Genomic DNA, 16551 nt, shown 5'->3' on the forward strand with positions numbered 1-16551 from the left:
ACCCCTTGCCATCTAATTTTGTTGTAAATATTGCCCGTGGAATTTTGATGTCACAATATAGTTACTCTGTTTTTATGTGGAAAATGGAAACATCTCAAATCTATGCTACTGTTATTACTTGTATCTTCCCAGAATTCTCAAAGTCCTTTTTAAACACTCAGGCTTGGGGTGGCTGGGTGGCTCAGTTGGTTGAGCATCTGCCTTTGGCTTGGGTCATGATCTCAGGGTCCTGCGATTGAGCCCCATGTCGGGCTCCCTGCTCAGCGGGGAGTCTGCTTCTTTCTCTCCCTCTGCCCTTCCCCCTGCTTGTGCTCTCTCGCTCATGCTCTCTCTCTCAAATAAGTAAATGATACCTTAAAAACAAAATAAAACACTTAGGTTCATTTACCATGGCCCTTCATCTTTGCATCTAGGAGTATATTGACAGAACATGTAGACTAGCCAGTGTACTCTGTGTGTGTGTGTGTGTGTGTGTGTGTACATGTGGGTTTATTTGGGGAAGTGGGGTACAGCTGCCGACAGTGTTGCTATATACGTATGTGGGTGTATCCTAAAAGTCCAATGTTTTGACCAGAAATACTTTGCACATTTTGAACACGGGAAGTTTTCCCTTTGGTTTGTGGCATGGGCACGGTTTGTAGAGCTAGTCTTTATTTTCAGATGTATTTTTGTCTCTTGGAATGACACTGGCACTACAACATTGCTAATTACCCTGTGATGGGTTAGTTTGTCTGCAACTTTTTCCCCCCTATAATCCATAGCTATACTGATCTGGAGAAAACTGTGCTTTCAGTTGTGTTTGGAATATTTTTCTTTGCCACTTACTTCAATTGATTTTTTGGTGGAGGCCTGGATAGGTCCAGTACCATTTCCAGGCTTCTTGAACAATTTCATTTTGTCACTTATAAACCACTTGGTAAGCTATTGATCTTGAAATGATAGTCCAAAGCTTGGGGCGATTGAGAGTTGCTTTTAATTTAAGACAAATTCCTATTAACGTTAATAGAAATTATGCTCCTTTCCTACTTAGGCCATCATCTATTTGTGATTGGTTAACATGGCAACTGAAAACAAAATTATACAAAAATGCAATTTATCAAGTGGTTCCATTTAAATGCAGATTTTATACTCTGCAGATTTAACAGTAAGATTATTGAAGTTCAGAAATAGATCTATAGTAGAGTATACAAACTCAGAAAATAGTCAAAACCTTTCCTATGTGTAAGGCACATAGACTAGTTTGTGATGTGAAAGATTGTAAATTAAATGCTTGCAATGGCCAGAGGTGTTAAATGTAAACAAGACCAAGTGTAACCAATAGGGATTGTTGGAGACTAAAGTTACCTAGAGAGAATTTAAATGTCTATAAAGTACTATGAAGGTAACAAAAAATGCCAGTGTCCTCAGTATACACACACACACACACACACATACACCATGTATGCCTGCAAGTTTGTGACACTTGATTCAGTGTGAAAGGGGTTTATATAAAGTTCTATTGAACTGATTAACCAATTTATCAGCATATATGAGATTTAAAAAATTATAGATGAATTGTTTTAAGACAAAAGCTTCCCATATATACTTAAGAAAACTCAGAAATGTTTAGAAGAGTATGTGAATAACCACACTTTTTATAGAAAAAATATATACTTTATTTTCAACTAGAAAGGTGCAAACATGTAACTTTTGGTCACATTCTCAACAAGTAAACTGTCCAAAAAACAGTCATAGTCAAGGTAGAAACAAATGCTTCCAGGTGGAAAAACTGATCAGCTATACAGAGCCACTCATGTTTTCATAAAGGCCATTTGTTCATTAATAGTGAGGCTACCACATTTCCAACTGACAAATCAGACTTCCGAGGGCATCACTGCCTCTTATTCAGGAAACAATGTGTTTTGATGGACTGTCACTCTGAGCAGAATTTCCATTTGAATATCCATTTCATGCTTTGACTTATCAGACAAGCTTTACGTCCTACCTATGGTGTTCAGAATTGAGGCTAACATTTGAAATACCAAAGCATTAAAAACATAAACAAAAAGGCACAAACAACTTTAAATTAACTTAGATAACTGTACAAATATATATATATATATATATATACACACAATATTTACAGTATCAATAAAAAAAAGTTCTGGCTTGTTACAGGCAAAGTTGCTTGCCACAAGCTGTCCAGTCTAATAGACAGGATTCTGATTCCTGAACAGTATCATTCAAATCAGAATGTCAGAGCTCAATCTGCTGTTCTGACTTAAAGAAGAACTTGACCCAGCCTCAAGAAGGCTGGAGAACGTACATCCTAGCTGTCGCTAGAGCTACAGGCAAATCAGTGGGCATGCTAAAATTTTCCTTCTCAATTATACTCCAAAGAGCAGGCACATACTACTTTAAGATGACAATTGTTTCTACAGGTGCCCTCCCACTGCTCGTAAAGCCACCCCTCAGTATACATTCGGGTGCTATGTGCTAATGTAATCCCACTGTCAAGTCTTAACTTTCTTCAAACCAGTGTCTGGGTTGATAGACTATTTGAAGGTCACATGGCACAATATTTTGAATGTGGTGGGACTTTTTCTTTCCCCCAGTTAGAAAAACAGATTTAAATGACTTGCACTACTGAAATCATGTTTACACAAAAATGAGATGTGAATCAGTTCAAGTTATAGCCTAATGAGTTAATGTCTCTCACACTCCCTAGCTTTATGCCATGTCTCCATACATCTTCCTGTAGTACAGGGACTCAAAGATGTCATTGTCTCCGGGACAGTTGTAATGGCAGGCACAGGTCTTGATGAACATCATACTCTTCTTCATGACTTCCCCGTCGGGGCACTTGAACTCCACAGGAAGAGTGGTGGTTCTGTGGGGGGTGCAGCACCGGCCATCAGTGCACACGCCACAGAACTTAGCCCGGTATGTCTTCACGCTGGTACAGCCAGAAAGCTCAAACTTGACAGGCTTGGAGATTTTGGGGGTACGGATGCACTTTTTGCCCTTCTAAGGAAGACAAAGCAGAAGGAAAAAAAAAATCAATGACTCTATAAGGGGAGTGGCTTTCTTCAAGCTCTGTGTGTTTTATTCTTAAGTTGTCTGACTTTTGTTTATATTTTGAGGAGAGGAAGTTTGAGTCTCATTTGCCAGTTTTCCAAAAATAGACATAGCCTCTCTTGGGATGTCTTGAATTAACAGTGTGGAGAATTTCATAGTGGAAAGCTGGTGGTTCCTATTACACAACATCTCATTCCAGCAAAACAGCTCGATGGTTAGGTATTTTTGGAGATAAAAGGTCTATAATAATCGGGGTGGTGAGACCCAACTTTGGTCTTATCCATTATCATTCCAAAAAAATTAGTTAATAGGAGCAGAAAATGTACCTTAATGTTCTCTTCCAGGTCAGCTTCGCAAGGCCTGACCATGCAGAGGCGGCTCTGCTTCTCCAGCCTGCAGAAGGCGTTGTCATTGGTAACCCGGGTGGAGATGCCCATCCCACACGTCTTGGAACAGGCACTCCACTCTGTGGTCTGGACCAGGCAGTTGGCCCGGATCATAGTTGGGTCTGGGCCAAACGTGTCTTCCAGTCGGTAAGCTGTGAGAGCAGAGCACACAAACACAAGGTAAGACGCCAGGATAAGACATTTCCCCCTTCCCTTGGCAGAGTCAGGAGTCAGCCCCTGGGGGTTGGATCACAACACTGACTTACAGGCAGATTTAACTCACCGGCAAGGGCAGGGCCAACCACGGTGTGGTCCTTGGGCTCGTCGCATACCCACTCCTCGCAGCATTTCCCGGGCAGCTTGACCCTCCGCGGGAAAGGGCAGTCAGGGCTGGGCAGGCGGACGTCCATGCTGCACAGGGGCACGCAGCCCACCGCCCCGTCCAGGCAAGTGCACTGGTACTTGCAGCTGCTCTGGAAGGACTCTCCGCTCCGGTACACCGTTCCTCCGAAGACGCAGGGGGCACCATCTTTAGCTGAAGGGAACAAGGGACGGGGGGATGCAAGGGTCAGGTCATCGGTAGCAGCAGGCGAGTCAGGGATGCGCGGGGAGCAGGGCTCCGGCGGGCAGGGCTCCCAGCACCCGCGCCGGCGGAGGGGGCGAGGGGTCCGGGTCCGGGCCGCAGCTCTTACCGGTGCACACGCCGATCTTGCGGTTGGCCGGAGAGCCGAAGTCGCAGAAGAGGCCCTTGTGCGGGTCGCAGGGGTCGCGCTCGGTGCACAGCTCGCCCAGTTGCTTGGCACACACGCGGCAGCAGCCGCAGCCGTCCAGCACGAGGCTGACGCCCGCCGGGCAGCTGGGCGCCGGCGCGGCCGCACACTGGCACGGGCCGCCGCACTCCTGGCCGGCGGCGGGCTGCGGGGAGGAGGGGGCGGTCAGCGGGCGCACGCCGCTCGGCGCCCCGGGCCCTGCCCCGCCCTGGCCGCACGCCCTCCCCCAGGCGCCGGCCGCCGCGGCGCTCTCGGCTTACCCGGCCACAGAGGGCGAACAGGAGCACGAAGGCGCAGCGGACGGGGCCCAGGCCGGCGGCGGACATGGTGGGCGCTGCGGGCGGGGCGGGCGGCGGGCGGAGAGCGCGGCTGAGGGCGCGGCGGCGGCGGGGTGTGCGGCGGTCCCGGCGCTGGGTCGCGGGCTCGGGCCGGAGCTGGGTGCCGGGGCGCTCCGAGCTGAGGTCTGGGAGCTGTCGGCCGGGGCGGCTGCCGTCGGGGGAGGGGAGGCGGTCGGTCGCCGGGGTTGGAGTTGCACTGGCTGCCTCCTCTCAGCGGGAAGAGTTGTTGTGTGAGGCTGAGGCGGGCGGCCCGCGGCTTTTATACGCTCCGGGCGGCTCCGGCTCGCCAATGAGCTGAATGGAGTCCTACACAAACAGGGACATTCCTCGCATTCCTCTCCACCTTCCTGCCTCATCAACTCACACCGGATTGATCCTGACCCCTTGACACTCAGCATTCCTCCCGTCTGAAAAAGCTGGCACGCTCCAGCTAACCAAAAAAAAAAAAAAAAAAAAAAACGCTCAGTATTTCCAGCACCAAATAGGATTTTTTCCCCTTGCTTCTTCGCACCACTCCTGATTTATATCATTGAAAAACACATCAGCAATTACTGTTAATTTTTTGGTACCACTCCCTTCTGTTTCTAATAGCTGTTCCCGCGCTACCCTCTGACTTAAATGCTTTTTAGGAGGTGGGTAGCCCAAGAGGCTAGCAGCAGGGATTCCTAAAAAATTCGGAAGGGTTTCCTTTTTATTATTTTTGTAATATTTTAATTTTAGAGGCTGTGGGCCTTTGACACTCCTCGGAGAGCAGAAAAGGAGTTGGTTGCTTTTGACCAGCTGAAATCCCCAAGAAGCCTACCTGCACACTCTACATTCCATATTGGAGATGTAGGAATTCGATCTTTTCTCACTTGAGATAAGGGTTGGGATGCCTATTGCGGGACTAGACAGAGAACAAAGCCAGGGGTCAAGAGTATGCATGCAGTTTTCTGGGGGAGATTTCCAGCACTCTTGCTTTGTTTTCTCTTAATATGTGTAACTGTTTTATTGTTGGGGATATAGGGAGGAAAAAGATGAATGCGCATCAGCGTTTCCAGAAAAGTGGGTCTGTTGTTATGTCAGAGCCCATGACTTTGTGTTGAGTAGGTAGAGGCTCTGGGTGTTGGGAAGAGAGGGGATGCAGACAGGAGGGCCAGCAAGAAGCTTGGGGTTTACTTGGGGTGTTCTAAGTACAGTTTGGGTCTTTGAGAAATGAATGATATTTTTATACTAAAACCTATAATCTTCTAATGTGGATTGGACTTGGTTTGTCCTGAGGTAAAAAATCTGATAATATAACAAGAACAGTGTACCCTATTATTTCTGGTTATGAACTAAGAGTGTCAGTGAATAATATATTTCAGTAATAACTCTCCACACTTCTGTGAATAGTGATTGTGACTTACCAAGGAGCCTGCAGCTTAGTGGAGTGAGATCAGGTCAAGGGAACAACAGGTTTTATTCTCTCTGCTTGTGCATAGCAGTCAAATATGGCCAATAAACACTAAGCTCATTTCCATTTCTTAATATTAGCTTCACTAAGGACTTAATGAATTAACTTTCATTTAGAGTCTATTGTTGAACTGCTCTTTTGTTGTTGTGGCTAATAATTCCAGTTGCCATTTTATGTGAAGAGAGTGATTCCAGGGCCCCGCCATTTTTTTTTTTTTTCTATTGTGATGCCCGTCATTTGACACTGGTTTTACCAGTGAGTAAATTCTTTTCAATTGTTGATGTTTCACTGGCTAGGTTTTAGATAAAGACACCTGTTTCTGATGCAAAGATGAGCATTCGGAAGCAACACTACAGTTTTATAATTTGAAAACAGCCTGTTTAAACTGGCCGCATTTTTTTCCGTTTGTTTCAATTCATGCTATTGAAAAAGAGCCAAGAAGAAAAGAACTACTCCAACTTCAGCATCGACCACATCATCTGTACACAATTACCTCCCTAAGCAATGCCCATGTTGTACAGTGCAGTTGCCTGTCAACAGTGTGAGTGGCCAGCAAGAGGGAGGGGAGGGGCTCTGAAGCTCAGGAGGAATTTTCAACATTATTATTTAATGTTCTTTCCAAGCATTCCTCAAAGAGAAGAGGCCTAAAAGTTCCTATTTAAAGACGGAACATTCCAAGTTATGTTAATAGCCACATGTGTATTAAAGGCAACTTGGCCCCCAACGTTTTCTTCCCTCGTGGATGATTTTAAAAGTCCAAAATATGTGGGAAGCCACAGTGAAATCTTTCAAGACCTAAACCCCGAATTATGTCTACCACTAATGGTTGGGAAGGTGTGGTAGCTGGGGAAGGGTAGGGATGTGAAGCTGGGGCCTCACCTAAGGTGGGATGTGGGCTAGGTGGTGATCTCTCGTGGCTTGCAAGGGTGAGGGAGATGGGAGAATGGTTGGGAATTTTTGAATGCCCTGGAGAGTCCGAGAGCCACCACCAATAGCCTCACTACAGCAGAGTGGAGACTTTCATTCATGGAAGGGATAAATTGCTGGCCTGGCTTACCGTTAGGTGAGCTGGTTTATATTCTTAGAACTGCCATTCACAAATCTTAGGGACATAAGAGCCATATTTCCAAGTTGATGCTGTTAAAATGATGATAATGAGAATGTTTTATTTCACAGGATTAAATGATGGTTACTTGGATTAAAATTCTTAGGGAGTTGGTTCCTCCCCACCCCGCCCCAATCTTTCTTCATTTTCTTTTTCTCCACAAACATAGCATGGATACTACCATTCTCTGGGGTTGTTAAAAATAACAAGACATATTATAAAAAGAATTTGGTTTTACTCTAAAATTCACATGGTCCCTTGAAGTCTCAAAAAGTCCGTAGTTAGCTCCAAATGGATGGTTTTAATATCGGCTAAGAGGAAATATACTGAAATATACAGAACATGGAATGTCAGAACAGAAAAATAATGTTGTGCATTATAAGGTTAGGTTGAGGCTTTATGATCAAAATCCCTTTGAAAAGTTTGAAATAAAAGATTATTATTAAGAAACTGACAGAAAGAGAGAGAGACACAGAGAGACACACACACAAAGAGAGACAGAGAATGAGAAGACACCCAAGACATTCACAGGCTCCAAAGTAAGTTTATGTTGTATTATGGGGACCATCAAGTGCCAGGAAATTCAAAGGGAAAGGCTGACACTCCATCCTTAACTCACGCCATGAGATCTGAATTCTTGTGCTATTATAAATGACTCAGCAAATGTTTGTGTGCACCTGGGCGGTAAAGTGGAAATAGTGGCTTCTTACAACTTTGTCCAACTCTGACTTATCCCAACCCTTTTGACTGACAGCAGGTTAGAATTGGGAGAAAAAGTTCTTTGAATTTGTGTGCAGAATGGTTAAGATGCGCTAATTTTGTCTTGTAAGCAAGTGTTTATCTAGCAAATGCTTTTTAGAGAGCTGCTTTTTTTTTTTTTTTTAATGAGGAATTCATGCAGCTGGCCACCGGGCCCTGTTTACAGAACTATATAAGGTACGTGTGTGTCTACTCAGGCATCACTTGTACAGGTCGTTCGGTTAAGTCTTGTAAGATGTTCAGCTGTGGATGTACTACATTCTTTCTCTTATGTTTTTTGTTGTTTCCCCCCCTAAAAAAAGGTTATTTGATCAGATATCCGACATCAAGAAAACCTGGCAGGATGACAGGAAAGTGGGTAGACTTTGGAGTGGTTGTGTACTTAAAGAAGGAATCTTCCACATTTTCAACTTCCAGGCATAGCCATTTTCTTATAAGAGCAAGTAGGAGTCTGTGCCAGCCCTCAAAGCGGAAATCAGAGCTCCCAGGGAAACATACCCGAGGAATGTGACTCGCTGCCAAGACCCATACGCAATGCATACACTGAGCCGTCAGATTTATAGGAAGTCTGGCCGTATAAGGGCATCTGGACAGGGAGCCGTTTGTTGGTCTGGTGGGTTGGGAGTGGGCTTCAGATGTTTCTAGCATGCCTCAAATTCAATCAGGTAAATGAATTCCACCCCCCAAAATGATATGCCAGACGGCTTTTGGAAAAATAGTTATAAATATTATCCTAAAATCTTCAGAGACCCTGGCTTGGTTTACATTGCCTTGTATTTGCTTAAGATGAAGGTTAAAGAGAGGGCGTGCTCCCTGGGAGTTCAGAGGTGGGAAAGAAGTGCGGATGTTTACTATCTAAATTACATTCATTTCCTCCCTGCTCTTTCCTCCTTATAATTACTTCTCTGACTTTCTTGGGATATTTTCTGATGCAAAGGTGTTTGTCCAGAAGGTAGTCAAGGCTGTTCCATGCGGTCTGTGTTTCTGTTTGCATGTTCATTTACTTGCTTGTAGATGCAGTTGAAGGTTAGCGTGAGAAAGGAAAGGAATTTTTTTTTAATGACATTTTCTTCAGTTTACTGCTTGTCTCACTTATTTTATTAGTTTAATTAAAATCCCGTGCTGCCTCTAGTCTGTTCCCATTAATCTGAGATGGTGCTGGAGAACATGGATGCAACTACGGGTAGAGATGGGTCTCCAATACTTTTCCTGACATATTAGCGATTCGAATTGACTAGTTTAGCAACCCCGAGTCTTTACAGCCCTTGGTTTTATCAGCCTAAATGGGAAGTCTCTTTGGTGATACTTGAGGTGATAAGAGGGAATGAAATGTGTGATTTTGGGGAAACCAAATCAGTAGGTTTAGGAAGAACAGAGTTTTGAGACTAGATAAGTTATTTCAAAGAATGGGAGAAAGGGAAAGGATAAATATTTTGAAAGGACAAGTGTAAAATAGACATGTGATGTGAATGTGTCCCTAGAAATTCTGCTGAGGTGTGGGGAGGTGGGGCAAACTAAGACAGGCTCCATAAACTCACCTTTTGAAATGTGTCCCCACCTCCTACCAACAAGCCTGAGCCCCTTCTCACAGCCTCAGAGCTCCCTGGAATACATTTTTAAAAAAACTTTATTTATTTATTTATTTATTTATTTATTTATTTATTTATTTATTTATTTATTTAAATAACGTCTACACCCAATATTGGGACTCAGACTCACAACCCCAAGATCATGAGTCGCATGATTTTCTGACTGAGCCAGCCAGGCCTCCCTTTCTGGAGTACATTTCAAAAACCATTAGGGCCAGAGGACTGGCTAGAAAGAAGGCTGGAGAGAGGAGCTCGATCCCTGCTGTCAGCCTGCCACATAAGTTCTGGGAAGGTACCAGTCCTCTCACAACCCAAACTTCCCTCTTGCTCAAGGTTATTTTTCAGCCCCAGGGCACCATATTTATGAAAGTACTTTTATGTAATGTATTAAGATTTTAAATTTACCAATTTCTTCTGTTTTCCAATGGTTCTTCCTTGCCTTGAAGACTAAGCCCAACTCAGCTTTGATTTTAAAAGCCCATCACGGTCTGACTTTATAACACCATTCAATTTTGCAAGGATTTTAAAGTGTTAGATCTCTGTAAGGGCTTACACAAAATCAAATCCTACTTCTTTATATGTTAGATTAGATGCTCAGAATTGACAGAGACACCACACAAAGGAAACTTTTTTATTTGTCTTATGTCCTTGCATGTCATCTGTAGGGAAGAAGTATCACAATATGTTTCTCTTTTAATCATGGTTTTCAGGATATGTAAAAATAAATTCTATACTCAGCTTATTTTAATCACATAATAGCATCTGCTCCCTTCATTTCCATTTTATCATTTTCATTCCATTTTTTTCATGGGGGAAGGGAGGTCCCAATAGTCCTTTCTTCAATGAAAAGCATATAAGCTACCACTAACCCTTAGGTAAGAATACAGTGTGTAAATACTAAAGAAAGTACCAAACAGTTATTAGTGCCTATGTCCATGATGTTTTCTTTAGATTATTTGTTTCTCAGAAACCAAGATGGTATTGTTTTGCTTAATATAATGCCACAGATATTTTTACACTCTACACATATTTGAATTGACATTTTTCTTTAATTTCATTTTGAAATGTGAACTGTGGCACCATGATATCGACAAGGAAGTTTTCAACTTAAATGGAAACTGGTAGCCAGTACATTCTAGAATGCTGAATACTAAGTTGTTCAAATTGTCCGAAGAGTTTCTAAGATGTTTTCCTATGAGGGGATTTTTAAATAACTGTGCCTTTGGGAATCATATATGAAAATCTAAACACACGGATAAGGCTTTCTGAGAAGTTGTCTTACCTTCTAAGTCAGAGCTTATACCAAATATGATGAAGAAAAGCACACTCTAAGCTCTTGGCATCAACAGATTTGAAGTAAAACTGAACCAATGCGTTGTTTAATTTGACAGTGGAATGTACAGTGCCGATTTTGTCAGATCAATTTAACAAGAATGCTACTCAGAGCTTTGTCTGGGTGCCTGAAATGGATACCCTGTACGGCTGTATCACCGCCTTCGGTTAATGTAGAGATTTTAAATTTAAAAAGCCGCCTCACATACACTGTGACAATTGAGCTTCCTAGCAACTCTGTGAGGTATTATTCTCCCCATTTTGCAGGTGAGAAAATCGAGGTCCAAGAAGGCTACGTGACATAACACAAACTTGGTGAGAGGTGGAGCAGGGACGTGTAAATTTGAATTCAGTTCTTGTAAAGGGAACACCCTTGACTATTCTTCCAAACTCTGTTTCTTTTCGTCACATTCTATATACAGGGATCTCCGAACGCTGTGTGTTCTTAAGGTAGTTATCTCCAATATTCTGAAACTCTTAAAGCATACACCCTAAGAAGCATATAAAATAAAACACTGTGGGCTAATTGGCAGAGTCAGTATTATGCTGTGGTCTGAGATAAGCATGAAGTAGCAAGATAATGATTAAGATCTGCATAAGGAGAGAACTTTGGGTTTAGACAAAGTTTTTTTTTTGACAGTTAAGATTTCTGTGATTTTGCTGTGTAGACAGATGTGTTGCTTGTGATCTGCTGATGAACTGATGTAGCTGGAAAAGGACAAATGAGCCAAGATGATGGGTATGCTTTGGAAGGCTTAATATCAGGGTGTGTACCAGTGTGACATCAGCTTCAGCCCACACCGAAAATGTTCAGTCTCTAACTCAGTGCGATCTTGTTTAGACTGAGTCTCAGACCAACCACAGGCATCGTGAAAGGCTTCTTGAATAATCGCACCATTCACTGATCAGCGATCCTTATGATTAAATACCGCGATAGAGCCTCAGGCTGTTGGCATTGAGGCTAAACAGAGATTCTTCACCAGTATCCCTTAATAGACATGGTGCAGCATGCTGTTGACATAATGCTTATTTTGTGAACTTCATCTTCAGTGAAAATGCACTTTCCTTAAACTGAATACAGTTTGTATTTCAGGCTTATAGCTTTTCCCTTCTCTCCTTTCACAATGAAATAATGTGATTTGAATCGTGACTAGTTTCGTATTGTTAACGGTATGAGAGCTATGTCATAACTACACAGAGCAGTGGTTAAGAGTGTTATCCAGGAATGGCAGGTTTATAATGGGGGACTTTTCTTATTGACCCATGCATGTATGTGAAAATTAACAACTATAGGAAAAAGTTTCATATAACCGTAGACTTGCTAATGTCTGGAAATATTTCACCATTAAGCTATTTCTTACATAGAGATGATGAAAGTTGATTTTGTCCAAATGAGTCTTTGTGGTGATTTTCATCATTTCTAACCACTCTCTGTTTATTCTTCTTGCTCATGTGTTTTGCCCTGCCATTTCCATATATGGTTGATTCTCCAGACTCTGTGTGTTTTCGGCTCTGTAGGTGAGCAAGCAAACTTCCGGTCCAGCCTAAGCTAGACTTTGAACCAATTTTACTTTGCAGTACGGCTGGGCACTGCCACAGCCAAAGTATCCCCTGTTGGCTTTGACTACTTTCCAGGCAGGCCTCTCCCTCACCAGTCAAGCAGATTTTTTCCCAGCTAGCTTCTTTTTTTTTTTTTTTTTTTTTTAAGATTTTATTTATTTATTTGACAGATAGAGACAGCCAGCAAGAGAGGGAACACAGCAGGGGGAGTGGGAGAGGAAGAAGCAGGCTCCCAGCGGAGGAGCCTGATGTGGGGCTCGATGCCAGAACGCCGGGATCACGCCCTGAGCCGAAGGCAGACGCTTAACCGCTGTGCCACCCAGGTGCCCCTCCCAGCTAGCTTCTGAAGGGGCTGCCAGAGGGGAGTGGGAGGGCACAGCATGGTGATGCCACTTCTGCCTCTCTGAAGTTCTCACCTCACTCAGCTGAAGCCTGGCCTAAAGAGGGCTCAGGAACTCCAAACTCCTATATTTCGCATGCATCACATCCAGCTTTTTAAGAAGAGAAAACGACTTTAGGTCGAGTATGAAGGGCAATCTGGAACCCACTTTGTCTACAGTAAGTAGACTGTTAGACTCACAAGAGGGCAGGTGACCCAAGATAGCACTAGTGTCCCAAAAGCATTGACAGGTGCATCACCTGGCATCCGTTAGAAAAGCACTGCTGAGGGTCACTTTGCTTGAGATTTCTCATCTTTCCTGGCAGTGGTGGTGGTAGGGAAATACTGTGTTACCATACAGCCCAATATTCAATCAGGCTGGGTGTGGAAAAGCAAAGGTGAAAAAGATCATTTAAAAAAAAAATTAGATGTTTACATTTTTAAGATCTCAAGAATAAAGCATGACAAAATAAGCTTGATTCATATTTAATTAAACAGGATTTTCAACAGTTCAAGTTTGATATTCTAGAATGAAATATTATTACTTAAAGTAAGTTAATTCTGTAGTTTAAAGCATTTCATAAAACTAACCACTGTTTTGGATTTAGCTAGACCAACTTTTTGTTGTCTTGATTTCAAATGTTCTGTTAATAGCAGTAACATAGAATTGACCTGAATATAGAATTTGCTGGACTTTGTATTTCTCTTTTTGACTATTTCAAGAGAGAGTTAGTTGGTATCCTTCCTTCCTTCCCTCCTTCCTTCCTTCTTTGTTTCATTATTTAGCTGTTTTTATTAAATGTGTGACATCCATCAGGCAAAATACTTAATTTAAGCCTCAGTTGGCTCCTTTCAGCTTGGAGATATGAGAATACCCACCTCATAAGATTGATATGATAATTTATAAGGATTAAATACCAAAAATCTTGTATAGTACCCAGCACAGTGCTTGTAACAGAGTAAGCACTCAAAAAATGTTTGCTAAAGTAAAATAAAACTTTCCTTTTAGCTCATATCTAAATATTTTCAGATACTAAATTTCTGCCTTAGCATTTGCCAAAAATTAGCCTTTAGCCCAGTAGGTTTTGGGGTCATGTATTATGCAGATTACACAGGATGAAAAGAATGTTGTGACTTTCTGTTGACAGCTTTTTTCTAGCAAGGCACATACCGTTGTTATGTCACTTGTGAATGATTTATGAATTGTGATTCTGTTCGTAGGATCCCATTTTCTGTTTTTTTTTTTTTCTTTTTTCTATCAAATTGCCACAGGGGGGAGTATAAGTTCTTGAAAGAAGCAAATAATACAGTTTTAAGGAATTTGATACCAATTATTAAGAATGAATGGCCATATCTAAAACAGCTAAACAGATAATATGAATACACTTGAGAAAATAGAAATATTTATGATAAAATAATAAGTTAGGCTACTGTTCAATCTTAGGTTTAATAATTTTGCGACAGCCTGGAAAATGTCTCTCTGTGACATGGAGAGTTGAATGCGCCTGCGCGCGTGTGTGCGCGTGTGTGTGCGTGCGCGTGCATGCATGTGGGCATTATTGACACTATAGGAGAGGGGAGAGATTTTAAGTTTCTAGTTTTTGCCAAGTCATAAAACGAAAGAGGGAGAGGGAGAGAAAGAAAGAAAGAAAGTGTTAACATATAAAACGAGGATGAGAAAGACTTGGGTACAAGAATGTGACGTGGCTTTACAATGTGGATGATACTGATAAACCCTGTGTACATATGGGGAAATTTAACCTTATGAAATTCAATAGCTAGATAACTCCAAAATAGAACTGCACAAGTGGAAAATGAAGTATCTCTTTCAATAACGTAAATGCATTTAATAGCTGCAAAAATTGTGACCTGATTTTATAATAGTAATAGCCAAAAACGTGGTTACTTCCTCTGCCTCTTTGGAGAAAAGTGAAGCACAACGGAACTCCTAGGGAAGCTGAATTGAGAAAGTTATAGATTGGTCAAGTTGTTTATCTACTAGCATGACCCCTTCTTGTTGGGAGATAATCATCTTTGCAGATGGTTGGTCAGTCCTCCTCCTCCTCCTTTTTTCTTCGGAGTTGGGGGGTGGGATTTTTTTATTTAAATGCAATTAATTAGCATATAGTATGTTATTAGTTTCAAAGGTAGAGGTTATTGATTCATCAGTTGCATAGAACACCCAGTGCTCATTACATCCCATGCCCTCCTTTATGCCCATCCCCCAGTGACCCCATCCCCCCACCTCCCACCCCTCCAGCCACCCTCAGTTTGTTTCCTATGATGAAGAGTCTCTTATGGTTTTCTCCCTCTCTGATTTCGTCTTGTTCTATTTTTTGTGGGTTTGTTTCTTTTAGGAACCAGAATCATGCTGTATGTATTGTTCTTTGATGTGCTTGTTGGAGATGTGCTCAGCCTAGCACCCACCCTCCTTTTATCCATGATATATTCCACCAAATTAGTGTCACTATCTGGGTTGCTTTATTCTGCTGTTATAATTATGCCCACCTTTGTGCACAAACTTGAACATAGGGGCTAGAATTTGAGGGGATAGTGTCAGTTTGAGTCCTCGTCGGTCTGAGGTGAAGCATGTTGACTTGGCATTGAGCAGGTGGCAGGCCGTGCATGCTGACTCAGGCAAGAGGGTGGCTGGACTGTGGATTTGGGACCCACAGGCCGATGGCATTGTGTGTGACTGGGCTGTGGCTGGTTTTGCTTTTAACTTTCGTGGTCAGTCCTCCTTCTGTCTCTCTGCTTTTCCCAGAAAGTCCTTCCTCAGGACTTCCTGATAAGCCACATTTGAGACCACATTTCCCACGCTCATCCTCCCTTTCTCTCTCTAGTTTGGTGCAGGGTTCTGCAGAAACCCTGTCCTAAAAATTCTTATTCTTAGGGGATTTCTTCATATGTGTCAGTATAGAAAGCTTACTGATTTTCTGACTTGTTGGGGACTTTGTACTTGGCTCATGTTCTTTCATTGAACCCCTGTTCCTGCCACCGTCATGGGTTTTCCTAGTACTCACCAGAACAACCATCCAAACTTACTTCTATGTTCTTGTTGCTTGCTTCTTTTAAGCCAACCAGGACTTGCCCCAAGCCCTTACATTACCTAGAACTACTCCATCCCCTCGGGTCCTACATCATCTATCCTTTCCTGCTCTCTCTTTCCTTCACCTACCCTTGTTTGACCCAATTGAGACCTTGATTTCTTGCCCCCTTCCTTTTCTTCTGAGCACAAGGCTTCCTTACTTGTCCATGATGCCATGTTTTATGTCAGCAGTCTCTTGTTAGCACCTCTGGCATTCAGCCTCCCAACCTTTTATCAAGCCAGCCCCCTGCCTTATTTGTTCATATACATACTGCCTGCCGTATACTGTCTCCAGTCCCTGCCGGGCCCACAGTTCGGCTGTGTAGCGCTCTTCTTTGTTCTAGTCAGCTCCTTCCTATCTTTTCCTCTATCTCCCTTCCAGACCTTTTCTCTCAAGGGCCCTACCCTGTCCACCGCCTCTCAGCAGGGCAGCCCTCCTGCCTACATGAGACTATCGGGATGACCAACTCAAGCGTCCTTCCCAGGGCTGATCTGTCTCCAGCCTCATATCCATTCCTACAGTGTAGAGCTGCACTCTTCAGTTCTGTAGCCGGTGGTCACATGTAACAATTTAAATTTAAATTAGTCAAAATTTAAAATTCAGTTGCTCAGTTGTACTGGTTGCATCTCAAGTGTTTAGTAGCCACATGTGACTAGCGGCTACTATATTGGACAACGTGGCGACCCTTGATGTCGTTGTAGCAAGGTCCATTGGGCAGCACTGATTCAGACAGACCTCTGCTGGTCCAGCTT

At 42.9% G+C, this 16551-nt stretch overlaps 1 protein-coding gene and 1 long non-coding RNA gene across 5 annotated transcripts in view; one reads left to right on the forward strand and one right to left on the reverse strand.

Annotated features, from left to right (window-relative positions):
- Positions 1-1631: 1631 nt before the first annotated feature.
- Positions 1632-4790, reverse strand: CCN2 (cellular communication network factor 2). The gene is made up of 5 exons (XM_045805542.2): positions 4474-4790; positions 4136-4358; positions 3727-3978; positions 3384-3595; positions 1632-3006 (listed from the first exon to the last, which is right to left on the reverse strand). The coding sequence occupies exons 1-5, from the start codon at positions 4537-4539 to the stop codon at positions 2710-2712; spliced, it is 1050 nt and encodes a 349-aa protein (XP_045661498.1). The 5' UTR covers positions 4540-4790; the 3' UTR covers positions 1632-2709.
- Positions 4426-16551, forward strand: part of LOC123797583 (uncharacterized) — a 298997-nt gene continuing 286871 nt past the window's right edge. For all 4 annotated transcript variants that reach the window (XR_006780983.2, XR_006780981.2, XR_006780984.2 and 1 more), the window contains exon 1: positions 4426-4540. This is a non-coding gene — a long non-coding RNA (uncharacterized LOC123797583). The remainder of the gene's footprint in view (positions 4541-16551) is intronic.

This window comes from Ursus americanus, chromosome 11 (genome assembly GCF_024610735.1).
Source record: "Ursus americanus isolate L20-20 chromosome 11, mUrsAme1.1.p, whole genome shotgun sequence".
Taxonomy (NCBI): domain Eukaryota; kingdom Metazoa; phylum Chordata; class Mammalia; order Carnivora; family Ursidae; genus Ursus; species Ursus americanus.